Source organism: Cibotium barometz, chromosome 12 (genome assembly GCF_041138505.1).
Source record: "Cibotium barometz isolate CiBa-2024 chromosome 12, ASM4113850v1, whole genome shotgun sequence".
Taxonomy (NCBI): domain Eukaryota; kingdom Viridiplantae; phylum Streptophyta; class Polypodiopsida; order Cyatheales; family Cibotiaceae; genus Cibotium; species Cibotium barometz.
The window spans coordinates 56599666-56612763 of NC_141057.1; the positions used below are offsets into that span (position 1 = coordinate 56599666).

Genomic DNA, 13098 nt, shown 5'->3' on the forward strand with positions numbered 1-13098 from the left:
TCCTTCTGTCAGACCTCGAGAAGAACAAGCTCCCACGACTGTGTCCAAACTCTAGTAATACCAAGGGTCCTGCCCCCTAAGAGCCAAGATCAACTCCTCCCGAACAGAGTACTTTGAGCCAAAAATTGTAGCCATGCCTCCTCCAAGTCTATCCTCTATTGACACTATCATGTTAAAGTCCCCACCCATACACCAAAAGTCGGCCTGTGGAAGGGACTGGCAAACTATACTCTAGAAGGTGGCTCTACCTGCAGTGGCCTTCGCACATATACATTTAAAAAGCCCACACAGTCCTCTCCACTCCTGATGGTCACCCAGTGAGCCCGACCATCGTCAATGGTGCCTCAGCCGACTACTATCAGCAATAGTTGCTCACTGACAGAAATAGATATGAAGGAACACAAAAAGCGGCACCTCTAAGCTGGAGGACACCACCTCCCCATACTGATCTCTGTGGCCCAAGCCTCCCAACTCCATCCGAGCCAAGGGCCAAAGATGGGTAAGCACGTCTGTTATGCGTAGACCATGCAAATGATGAGAGAGCTCGATTGCCTTTCCTTGGATGGCGGCAGATACCGACTCCGTATCCCATTCCATCCCAAGTGCTACACTCAAGGGGAAGGAGAAGATCATCGGGCCACTCCTAAGCGTGGAGGGGTTGGAGTGATGAAACACCACACAAATCCAAATGGGGGCCATCGTCTCCTCGAAAATACCAGCTCCTTCGACGGGGAGACATCGGAAGAAATTGTAATCCACTAGCTGCCCCGGGACTCTGGCAGGGGAGCCCTCACCGGAGAGGCGGCGATGAGATTACCCAGACCTAAAAAAGCAGATAATCTAAACTTCCTGTTTATTACTTAGCTTTCTACAAAAGGTGTTCCTGACCATAAATCTAGACTCCCATGTTCCCAAGGTAGATAGCACCTTTTTGAATTTTGGCAGTTTGAGTAACTTATTACGAAATTCTTCTTCTTGATCTAGCAGTGAGCACTGAGTACTAGTAGAACATAAATCTTTCACAATTAGTCATCTCTAACATCACCACCAATGGCTTTGATAAGTTTCTTGATCAGGTTAAGACATGTAGATAGATAAATGTTTAGTAAATAACAAAAAAACTGTGACAGGGATCCCAAAACAGCACCTGTCGTGGCTTAAAGCCTAACTCATTGAACCTCGCTTTTATATCAGCAACTGATGCTTGATCCCATATAAGCACTCTTCCTTCTGGATCTGGCTCTGTAGCTTGGGAGCGACCAAGCTGTTTATCAAACTGCCCCCACTGCAAAAGCCATAAAAGGCATAGTTAAGAGTAGCTTGTGCCAAGAGCCCCTATAAAGTCATCAAAGAAGCAGCAGTGCGTAGAATACAACACAATATGTAGCAGAAGCACAAGAATTGTTGAAATCATGAGAGACAAACCTGTCCACTAGAGCCATATGCTATATACAAAGTCTCTCCTTTCTCTATGTTACCACCACACTTTTTAATGGCAGCATTGACAAAAGTCCTCTTCAGTGCCGATTGTCCTGACAAAAGGTGATTGGTCATTTACAAGAGTGGACTGTGCAACTCGCACATACATAGAAAGGGTCCGCCATGTCTGAAATCACCCCACCATTAGGTGACCTCTAACATCTAGATGCCATAGAGGCTGTAAGATTTATCAGAGAATGAGGGGGCAGGTGCTCTTTCAAAAGCCGCACTAAGGTGAACATCAATTTGCTTTTGGCACTTCATTTTTTAGGCTGTGGTTGCCCTAACCTGCTATTTGAAAAAGATCGGCCCATGTGATAGGTCCTCCCTGTGAGCTAGCATCTATATCCTTCTTCAAAGTCTCCAACAGCTGCACTGCCACTGCTAACTCCTTGTTTTCCGGGCGGTTCAATTCTGAACTGCACAAATATCCATGATAACAAGCAAAACGTTGACATCCTTTAAAGGTTTCCATGCTACTTTACCCAAAAAACACAATAAAAAAAGCTTACATACCTGAAATAGATAGATCCATTAGATCCACCGGATTTTGAAGCCTAATAATCAAACAAAAATTCTTAAGTCTTGAACTAATTGAAAAGAAATCTAAGGACCAAGATCTCAAATTATCCACTAGCACTTGAGGCCTACTGCAAACGGTATAGGTGTTCAGCACCTTATCGTAGGTTGCTGCGTCATTTAGAGCTAGCTGCAGAAGAGCTGGAATGAGACGCAGATTCTCCTGCCATTTCAGATGTCATCTTGTTTCACTCTTTTGTCTAAATGCTAACCCAAACTCTACATGTAACCATAAAACATCAATCCAGCTAACCTAAAGGCCATAAAGAATCGAATTCTGAAGCAAATAAACTAGATAAAAATGTATATCTAGGATTTAATCTTACCTTCACAACCACCCTCAACATTTCCTGTATGCTACCTGCACCAAAATGAAAAACAGGCTTAACTGCAAGAGCGCTTGTAAGAGAATCTACATCCATACATGTTTATATGCTAGATCAAATATCCTTCCTTCAAGCACAATCTGGTGAACCAAAGGAAAGAATCCACAACCTGCTCTTAGGTTGTATGCAATTAATGGTAAACTCTTCCTTAGTTGATATGCTGTGGTAAACGTGAGAATCAATGACCTGCTTTTTAAAGTCTGTCCTAGTTGCTAGGTTCAAACATGCGGTGATATGCAGCAAACGACCAGAAAAGCAATGACGTAAGTGAAACAGATTTTGCAAGGCGGCAAGTAGAATAGCCAGCAGCTAGCAAACAGAGAGTCGTGCCAACAACTCCTCTAGGCACCCAACTCGGCAGCCCAATTCACACCCAATATACCAAATTATTTGAAATATACAAAAATGCCTATACGCCAGCCCCATGTTCCTATGCCTAATCAGTGCAAGCTCTCAAACGTCCTTCGTGGAGGCTCACAAATGGAAGGTTCCCATACAATCAACCTCATACATCCGATCCTAGTTGTTGGCCGACACCAACGTGCCTCAAGACGTGCCATGTGAGATCACTAAGACCAGCTCATGATTCTCCCAGGTTCAAGAAGAAAACTGACTCAGCAACCCCCGTTTGCATAACTATGGCTACGTATATGTGAGTGTAAAGCTTTTATAGCTTTATTAACATGATTAAGACTTAAGTAATGAACATAAGACAAATACTGCAGGAAAAGACCGAGTTGTTTGCATTGAGACAGGGGCCTTCCTTAAATAGAGGCTGAAAGGTTACAAGTGAAGAGATGCATCCTTGGGAAGGGGTGTGGCTCTTGAATCAATGGTTATGTCCTTTTAGTGCAGCCCAACAAGAAGAGATTATGAGTCAGGTGCAGGAGCTTCTAAATAAGGAGTTGATTCAATCTAGCTCATCACCCTTTTGCTCACATGTGCTCTTAGTGCAGAAGAAGGATGGTTCTTGGCGCATGTGTATTGATTACAGGGCGCTGAACAAGAATACCATCAAGAATCGATTCCCATACCGAGGATCGATGACATATTGGACCGCTTACAGGGCTCCACAGTCTTTAGTCATATTGACTTGAAAAGCGGGTATCATCAGATACGAATTAGACCCGAGGATGTGCATAAGACAGCATTCCGAACCACGTTTGGGTTGTATGAGTTCTTGGTTATGCCCTTTGGTTTGACAAATGCGCCTACCACATTTAATAGAATGATGGACAGGATTTTCAGGTCTCATAGAGAGTTTGTGGGCACATTCTTTGATGATATGATTGTGCATTCACAAACTGAGGAAGAGCATAGAAGGCATTTGGCCATTGTGTTTGCAGAACTCAGAAACCATAGGTTGGTGGTTAATGGCAAGAAGAGTGAGTTTTTCTTGCAGGAGATACATTTCTTGGGGCATATTGTGTCTGGTCATGGAGTCCGTATGGATCCAGCCAAGGTGGAAGCAATACTTAATTGGCCAGCTTTGAGGATCGTGCATGATGTACGCAGCTTTCTAGGATTGTGTTCCTATTACAGGTGTTACATACGGCACTTTGCTGAAATTGCTTCGCCTCTTCATGCTTTGACGAAGAAGGCAACTCCGTTTAGATGGGCTGATCGGGAAATTACAGCATTCAAAAAGCTCAAAGAAAAGCTTACTTCGGACCCAGTATTGGTATTACCGGACCTCCGAAAGGCTTTTGTTGTCCAGTGTGATGCATGTGGAAGTAGCATTGGTGCAGTTCTCATGCAAGAGGGACATGTGATAGCATATGAGAGTAGAGTTTTGCAAGATGTTGAGAAGCATTTACAGGTGTATGAGAAAGAGATGTTGGCTGTAATTCACGCTCTTTCTACTTGGAAACACTACTTGCTTGGGGCTGATTTCACTGTACAGACAGATCATCAGACCTTGCGTTATTTCCTCACGCAGACTAAGCTTTCAGAGAAGCATATGCGTTGGGCAAACTTTTTGTCAATGTTTCACTTCCAGATTGTGCATGTGGAAGGCAAAAAGAATGTAGTGGCAGATGCTTTGTCACGCAAGCCACAGGTCTCTACAGTTTCACTTGCTTATCATCATGAGCTTGATGAAATGAAAGAGCAGTATGCCCATGATGAGGACTTTGAAAGGTTGTATGATCAGATGTCTAAGGGTCAGCGGCATGAGCATTATACTCTCAGAGATGGGTTTTTATTGATGCATGGCAGACTGTGTGTTACCAGGCCATTGCGACTCAAGGTTATGATTGAAAGTCATGCTCCACCGTATGCAGGTCATAAAGATATTGACGCCACGGTCAAAGCAGTGGAGACTTTCTTTTATTGGCCAACCTTGAGAAGAGATGTTGATGCCTTTGTGAGGCAATGCATCGTATGTCAGAAGGTAAAGTTTGACTGTCAGAAGACACCAGGGTTGTTACAGCCTTTACTTATTCCGCATAGACCTTGGGAGAGCATTGCCATGGATTTTGTATTTGATCTTCCACGGACACAAACGGGAAATGATGGCATCTGGACTATCATATGCAGGTTCAGTAAGCAGGCACATTTCATTCCCGTGCGAAAGACAATTAAAGTGGATCATATGGTGAAGGTGTTCATGGCGAACATCTTCAAGTATCATGGCTTGCCTACGTCTATCATTAGTGACCATGATCCACGGATGACGAGTTTGTTTTGGAGAGGGTTATTCGACAACATGGGTACAACTCTCAAGTTTTCATCGTCATTTCATCCACAGACAGATGGTCAGTCAGAAGAGGCTAACTCTACAGTGTTGGATCTTCTCAAGTGTTATGTGTCAGAGCACAAGCAACAATGGGAAAAGTATCTTCCTTTGGTGGAGTTTGCATATAACAACACTGTACATACCTCGACAGGCAAGGCACCTTTTGAGATTGTAGAAGGAGGGAAGAAGGTACCACCCATTTTGCATACAAAGGATAAGATCTTTGAGGCTGATCAGTATGTGGAGAGCTTGGATGAAGCTTATCGGAGAGTTAAGTTGGCCCTCCAGAAAACTCAGCAGAAGCAAAAGAAAGCCGCAGACCGTCACAGACGTGATTTACAGTTTGCATTGGGTGATTGGGTTCTTTTGCGCTTTGAAAAGGCTAGACTCAAGAAGATGAAGGGTAAAGAGCGCTTATTCCCTAAGTTGAGCATGCGATATTATGGGCCTTTTCAGGTTTTGGAAAAGATTGGTGAGGTAACCTATCGATTGAAGTTACCAAATCACTGGAGGATTCACAATGCTTTTCACGTGAGTCTTCTTAGACCTTTCCGTGGGGATGTGCCTGAGGATGTATCAGATGAGGCTCAGCCGGAAGTTGAGGAACTTGATGAGGTTCTGATTCCAGAGCAGATACTGGCACATAAAGAAAGGAAGGTACGAGGTAAAGTTTCCCATCGCTATCTTGTGAAGTTCAAGAACTATTCACCGATGGATGCGAAGTGGATGGAGGAAGGTGACTTAACAGATTCACCTCAGGTTTTGCAGCTTTATCTCGATGCCTTTGAGTTAGAGCCGACTCTTATTGTGGCTCATTCAGGTTCAGCAGAGCATGGGTCTGGAGCATTACCTGATGCTCAAGAGGGGGGTAGCACCTCCACTCCCTTGATACAGACAAGCTCAGATGACATCTAGAGGTCGCTTGGTGCAGTTTTTATCTCACCTGAAGGTACTGAGGCTGACAGTACATCTGTTTATGGGACTTCTATGATATATGTGTACTAGTCACATGAGATTTTTGTGGATATGTATGGTTCACAGTGGTATACAACTTGGACTATTACTATGCCATTGGTTTGCAGTGAATGTTGATACATGTGTATGGCTTAGAGAGATTGGGACGCTGATCTTGCCATATTGTATTTTTCACTTTGGATATTTTGATGCATCACCAGAATGCAATCGAGGACGCTTGCCATTTTTCAAGAGGGGGGTATGTCATGGCCCTGTGAAAATGGAACAGAACAAGTGTGGGCATGGTGGTTGCAGAGTCAGAATATTTTATGATTCACATGGGGGATGCCCGGACAGAGTTTAAGATGTGTGGACATCCCTAGGTGTGAAGGGGGGGAACTAGAAACATTAAACTTTAATGTTTATTAAAGTTTGCCCCTAGGCCTTAGTGGCCCTAGGGAACTTTTAAAAGTTTGGGGCCCTAGGGATTATTTTGGGGAGGAGAGCCACTCCACTTTTGGAGTAAGTGTTTCTCTCTCCTCTCTCTCTCTCTCTCTTCCCTTTTGGGAGTCGTGGAGCAAAAGTGGGAGTACATGCGTGGAAAAGCAGAGGAAACTGAAGTCGACTGCTGAAGGGGGCTGTAGCTGCTGTTTTCTGTGTGCTGTATGCTGGAACAGGCCGTACAACCATCGTACAGTGCTGTACGAACAGCAGGTACTGCTGTGGACAGAGAGGCGCAGACCTGTGGGACAGAGACAGGCGGCTGCGACTACTGAATCCAGGCTGTACAGGCTGTACGACTGCAAGTACAGCTCTGTACTTTCTGCAGGTACCCTGTACAGCCAGTTTTGGGGCAAGTACAGGTGCTGGACAGTACTGTAGCAGACGGCGCAGGCAACCAGCAGCAAATCAGCAGGCGGCTACTTCTGGTTTTCTGCAGAAACAGCCCGTACCGTCAAGTACAGTCAAGTACAATCAAGTACAAGCAAGTACAGTGCTGTTTTTCAGATCTGTACTTTCAAAGACAGCATAAGAGTGAACACAAGGAGGAGGGTACAGACAAGTACAAGCACATGTTTGAAGCAGGGTTGTGGATACAAGTGCCTGCAAGTACAGATTGGTACCGTTGCTTCCTCCAGTGTTTCACGAGCTGAATCTGGTAAGCTCCGTTTCTGTTCATCTATCTCTCTTTCTACTGCTTGATGTATGTTGCAGATATGAGTTATCTGGCCCCTTGTGAGAGGAGGGGTATGGCACATTGACAAGGGTTGAGACAGAGTTTGGACAGCACATGTATGTATGAGCTGAGATGATGTATCATGCACTTGAGTTATGCCAGATGTATGCTCATGGCTGCCCTGCTTAGTGGTCTTGGCTGATCAGAGGGAGACACAGTGTGTTATTGTGGAACACAGATCTGTGTGCATAGATCCTCTGTGCTAAGAAGGATTTGTGGGCCGTCAGATTGGACATACAGGTGTAAACTCTTGGCTGATTTTTGTTGTACTCAACCATTCATATTATTATAATTGAATAAAGAAATACCGCAAGGGGCGCCAAGCTTTGGGGCCAATAGGTGTCGCTTTGTTTTCAGATTTGGACACTCTAGCTCCAATCTGTTTTGTTTTCACATCTAGACTACAAGTGGACGGGTGACTGCTAGTCTACCGCACTCTGGTTTCTATCAGAGGCCGGTTTCATTCTTCGCATTGTCACGATGGACAAGATCTCTACCTGTATTATTACATGGGACACTGTCGCTTGGGCCACTGAGGCTCAGGTTGTGATGGCTTATGAGGAGGAAGGTGGGGGGACTAGCACTTCAGATCTCTCACCTTCGCATTTCATCAATACCAGTTCCAGTCCCATCTACTTATCACTAGACTCCGGGTTCATGCCAGAGATGGGAGATTTGTAGCAGCATTGCAGCCTAGCACATCTGGAGAGCTCGATGCAGGGAAGTCATCGAAGGCACCCACACTCCGCCTGTGAAGTCCATTAGAAGCATCTGACTCGACATCATTCATACCCTTCATAGCCAGTGGAGGAAGTTGCAAGGTGGTTTTGACTACATGCCGAAGCGTCGTTGAGGCTCTGGCAACCTGACCCTTTTCTCATAGATAGAGGTGGTGAGCCCACTTGGCACTACAAACCACCTGCGTGGTTATTCCCTCCCTCACCCACCCCTTGTATGAGATAGCCTTCTCCTTATAGAGCGGCCAGCCGGAGAAGAAGTGCATCTTTCTTCCCCTCTTGTTCTTTGGTCCTCGCCCCGTACATGGTGGCGAGTTTGTATCTAGCCCTTCGAGGCTGTTTTTTGTTAACTAATAGAAGGATCTTGTTTCGCGCACGGGCCCGGGGGGGGCGGGGGGGGCGGGGGGGGGGGGAGAGAGAGAGAGAGAGAGAGAGAGAGAGAGAGAGAAGAGAGAGATCTCTTAATGTCTATTAACGTCTACAAAAGACCAAGAGGGCCTATGAAACCATGACTAATACAATGATACCATGGGTGTACGATGTCATGGAAAAACTAAAAAAGGGACGTGAAAACTGAAAACTGAAACATGACTCTATATACCTCCTGATGGCAGATGTGGCTACAATGAATTATGAGGGCATGTCATGTCATCAGAGAGTCTCATGGATCCATCTCTATGTGGTGGGGATCCTTGGTGCTTTAGGTTGGGGGCTCATGGCACGTAGGATGGAATAGGTCTGCCCACTTAGGATGGCCCCTATGTACAGCTAGTATAAGCTAATGTGGATGCGATGATGTCAGCATGGGTGGCTGATGTGGATACTAGTGCCGTGAAGAAATCAATGATGGATCTCATGGCAGCGTATTGTATGGGCTGGCCTTGTCTCTCAACATATCCTCTCAAAAACTCCATCCCTATGTCGTATGAGCTCTATCAGGTACATCCAAGACATCTCTACTACATCACTTGTACCAATGGCTTGAAAACTCCCCCGTATCTCAAAATAAACTTGGCATCTAAACATATAGCGGGCCTCATCCTCTACCCCCTATGGTGTATATTCTACATATCCACTACTCCATGGGATGTTCTCGGCTCTTGCGGTCTCTACCCGGAGGCAATGGGAGGGTACTCTAAGCTAACCAATCGCAATGAGCATAGCATGTGACATGTAACTTGGGAAATCAAAGAATCCATCCCTAGTGAGTCTCAAATAATGCTCTTTGTAGAACTCACATTTCGTCCAATCTCTGATCATGACACCCAAGTCTGGGATATGGGTAGGCCAAGTAGACCCAACCGGATGATCCATTTGATCTCCTGTCGTGAGAGGTCCAAGTGTGGGTGTCTAAATTGAACTAAAATGGGGGGAGATGATCCATGTGCATGAAACCATTCAACCATCTCCAAGTACCATACTTGTTTGGTAAGGGTGGCGGCCGTCCTCTTTGCGAGATGGAGGGCAATCTGGACTCTCTCCCCCGCTTCCTCTCCCTCTCATGATACAGATGCATAGAAGTCTCTAGTGCAAGCCGAGGGAGACGGTCTCTATTGAGGGAGTATAATGTAAGTAATGGTCTAGAAGAGAGCATCTATGACCGATGAGGCTACCCCAAACTCCGCATGTATTATGTCATGGGGCGCAGACGGCTTACTCTTGATCATGTGTGATAACATCAACATCCCTGAAGCCTCTCAATACTCCTCCACACGTCCTCCCCCAATCCTAATCCCCAAATAACTCCCTCAAACATAGTTGTTGGGTGCACTGAGGTGTCAAAGAACCAACACTTAAGTGCAGGGTTCCTGAAAATGTGCTTGGAAGCACTGTCTCTCCAAATGGACTACAAAGGCATGCCCTCGTGCTAATCTGTCAGTGGCAACAATAGTCATATTGAACACGGGGGCCTCTAAATGTGACTCCAAGGTACACATTTCTTGGCACAATCTCCACTCGTGCCCCTTTGAATAGGAAGGATAGCCGCAAGGTGACCGGGCCGTTGGTGTTAAACACCATCACTTTCGTTTTGCCCAAATCGACTGTAATGTCTCTCTCCAAACTTTGTCCAAAGCATCTAGGTCTTTTTGTAATCCCTCCTCTGATTCTCAAATGAGGACAATGTCATTGGCGTATAGCAATATGGGCACCACTATTCGGGCCAAATGTGATCCTCTACCTCTAAAGTTGTCCACAAAAGATGCAATCTCATCAATATATAGCCCACCATGCTTGGACCTCAGGTCTCATTAACATGGAAGAGATGATGCAAGAAGATCTTCGTTAGCATCTTGACCATCGAGGGAGGATTCTTCCTCCACATTTAATCTAATCAATTTATGCAATGAGTCATGGGTTCTCTGCCCAAGTTGTCCACAAAATCTAAATCTTTTGGATGCCTTTTTGAAATTGTTGTAAAGCCTTGATACTATCAAAGGCATAGGCGGCTTCCTAGACTAGCTAGGGCAAGCCCACCAGTGGTCACTCCTCAATCCTAAGTGAAATGTAATCATAACTAGATGTCTAGCATCTATCATCATAACTGGCATTGTAAACCACCATGAGGAAGACCTACAGGCACTTGGATGGTCATCATAAACAGCATTGTAAACAGTAACTAGAGCTAGCATTGACATCATAGTAGCCATGGATATTTTGTTGAGGAAGGGTATTGAAATAATACACCAAAATATCAAGTGACATTGGAGATATTGGCTTATGGTTCATATGGTCTATGGTCAACTTGGTGTGAACTCTTAAGGTTTGAACCAGCCCTTAGTAAGAGTCAAAAGATAGGGCCTTGTTGTGACCACTTTTGCTCTCTTTTGTGTTCAAGCTTCTTTGTCTCTCACTCTCCATCTCTGGGCACCATGTAATTCCAACACCCTCCTAAGACCTTTCCTCTCTAGGAAACAAAGTCATGGAACCTCTTAACTAAGCTGGCAACTGCCTCCCAAGTTGAGTCCTCCACCAAGAGGCAAATGGCCTATGAAAATGACAAGCCGGGACACACAAAACAGGCTTGGGCAGCCAAGAAGTGGCCTCACGCTCCTTCAGCCCTTTGAGCAGCAGAACCAGAAGCCAAACCAGCCAGCATCAGCCCCAAAAGCTAGGGCAGGTTATGATTTTCATATTTTAGCCAAGCTTCAGCTTTGCACCTTATTCAGATATCAGTAAAGAAGGGAGGGGGGCTTCCTAGCCATTGGGACCCAGTGCTGATGTATGTGGATGAGTCTCTAGTATCTAAATGCTATGAAGATGGCTCAACGCAGCTTGTTTGATATAACTGCTTCCCCCAAAGTATTTGGCATGTGCCACAATTCATACACATGACTTTTGCTATGCAATTATATGGTGGATAGTGTGATTCATACTGATTAAAGAAGGAACGTAGATGTAGTCTGCAACAATGGAGCTGGCAAGTCACGCAAGATATTACCCAAAGTAAACAACTCTTTGAGACAACCTTTTCAGTCCACTCTCACTTAATGTTGATCTATTTAGCTTAGTGTGCCTGGCTAATAAACAAAAAGGTGACGATAACCCAAAAGAGGCAGGAAAATACACAAACAAAATCCTTTTTTGCAAGTTTGGCATGTGAGATGTACAGAGGTCATACGACATTGTCACAAGCAGCCAAACATGCGTCTAGTCATAAGATACCCCTCCTTGCATGTATTGGTCTTCTAGTCCTACCACATTGATTTTTCTTTTCAAGAGGTGCGAGCGCATGACCACTTGGGTAGGCTGGGTTGCCCATTGCATTGATTAGGGATGCTGAACCCTAAAGATTGCATAGGTGTGTATACGCCAATGCCAAAGACAGGCGACGTATCTAAATGCACAGATTAGCAATGTCGATACAAATCAGGCGGACTTTAGGGTAAAATTACCTGCACTAGATATGCACTGATCTAGGTTTTATATCTCTTACTGAAACCAAGAAATTATAGGGTCTTGTAATGATTATGTACCCAAGAATTTGCCACGTTGTATTCTTTGAGTCAGGTCGGCAGCATGGGCAGTTTCGGTAGTGAGGATTGGGTTCCAAAAGGAAGCCTGAGAGCCGAAAAGAGATGAATAAAAAACATTGCTAAGCTTAAGTACAAAATTAGCTTACAGGGTAACGAGGTACATTGTGCGTATTACCGTAACCGCGGCTGCATTGAGTGCCACAAGCACCTCTCTCCGCCTAGTTGGGCTTTGATCATCACCATACGAGTCCTCTGCTTTGTGGGCAGCAACCACCTGTATGAAGCAAGCAACAGCAAGAGAGCCTATGTTAACCCGGACGATTTGCAAAGCACGGCGTAGAAAAGCAAAACCGATTGCAAGTGCGGGTTACCGAGCGAATTGAAGGAAACAATTGGGCGGGCGAAGCAGCAGCAGAAGGGGAGGCAGCAAATGAATAGAGTGAAGAGAGAAAGGAGACTGAGGATAGGGAGCACTGATGGGCGAATAGAGACATGTTTGTCTGTTAGAAAATACCCCTCCTCTCAGGCTCTAAATCTTTTGATCGTTGGTGCCACCAGCATCTCTCTTCTCCACCACCTTCTGGATACCATATCCACATCCAACACTTGGATAGTAATTATCCAAGTTCTACAATACCTATAACTAGTTTCATACTATGCCTATGCCCCGCCCAATAAGTGAAACTAGAAGGGTTTGTTTGTTTTCCTCTCAAGCTCTATATCTTTTGATTGTTTGTGCCATATATCTCTTCTCCGCCACCTTTTAGATTACCATATCCACATCCAACGGTGTCACACACAATTATCGAAGTATACCAAACAACGAGCGAAATAAAGAATGAGCGAATCCCGTCAATACGGTCCCAAAAAGAAAAGACAATACCATCTACAATGTTTGTTGGAGCGAGCAATTCATGGAAGTAGCAGCATAGAGAGGCCTTGGTATATTAGCAGCATGGGAAATATTTTTTTATTGGCGAAGCTAGATTCAGAGAGAATCTAGATTGAAAAGAAT

The 13098-nt window shown here is 44.9% G+C and overlaps 1 protein-coding gene across 1 annotated transcript in view; it reads right to left on the reverse strand.

The window, feature by feature from the left end:
- TL29 (ascorbate peroxidase 4) overlaps nt 1-12728 on the reverse strand; it is a 47671-nt gene extending 34943 nt beyond the window's left edge. Inside the window, exons 1-9 of the mRNA XM_086806764.1 lie at nt 12455-12728; nt 12259-12357; nt 12084-12168; nt 2385-2419; nt 2156-2221; nt 1996-2036; nt 1768-1898; nt 1426-1532; nt 1148-1285 (exon numbers count right to left, since the gene is read on the reverse strand). Of these exons, the coding sequence (XP_086662890.1) occupies nt 1148-1285; nt 1426-1532; nt 1768-1898; nt 1996-2036; nt 2156-2221; nt 2385-2419; nt 12084-12168; nt 12259-12357; nt 12455-12577 (825 nt within the window). The 5' untranslated portion in view covers nt 12578-12728. The remainder of the gene's footprint in view (nt 1-1147; nt 1286-1425; nt 1533-1767; nt 1899-1995; nt 2037-2155; nt 2222-2384; nt 2420-12083; nt 12169-12258; nt 12358-12454) is intronic.
- Nucleotides 12729-13098: the final 370 nt, after the last annotated feature.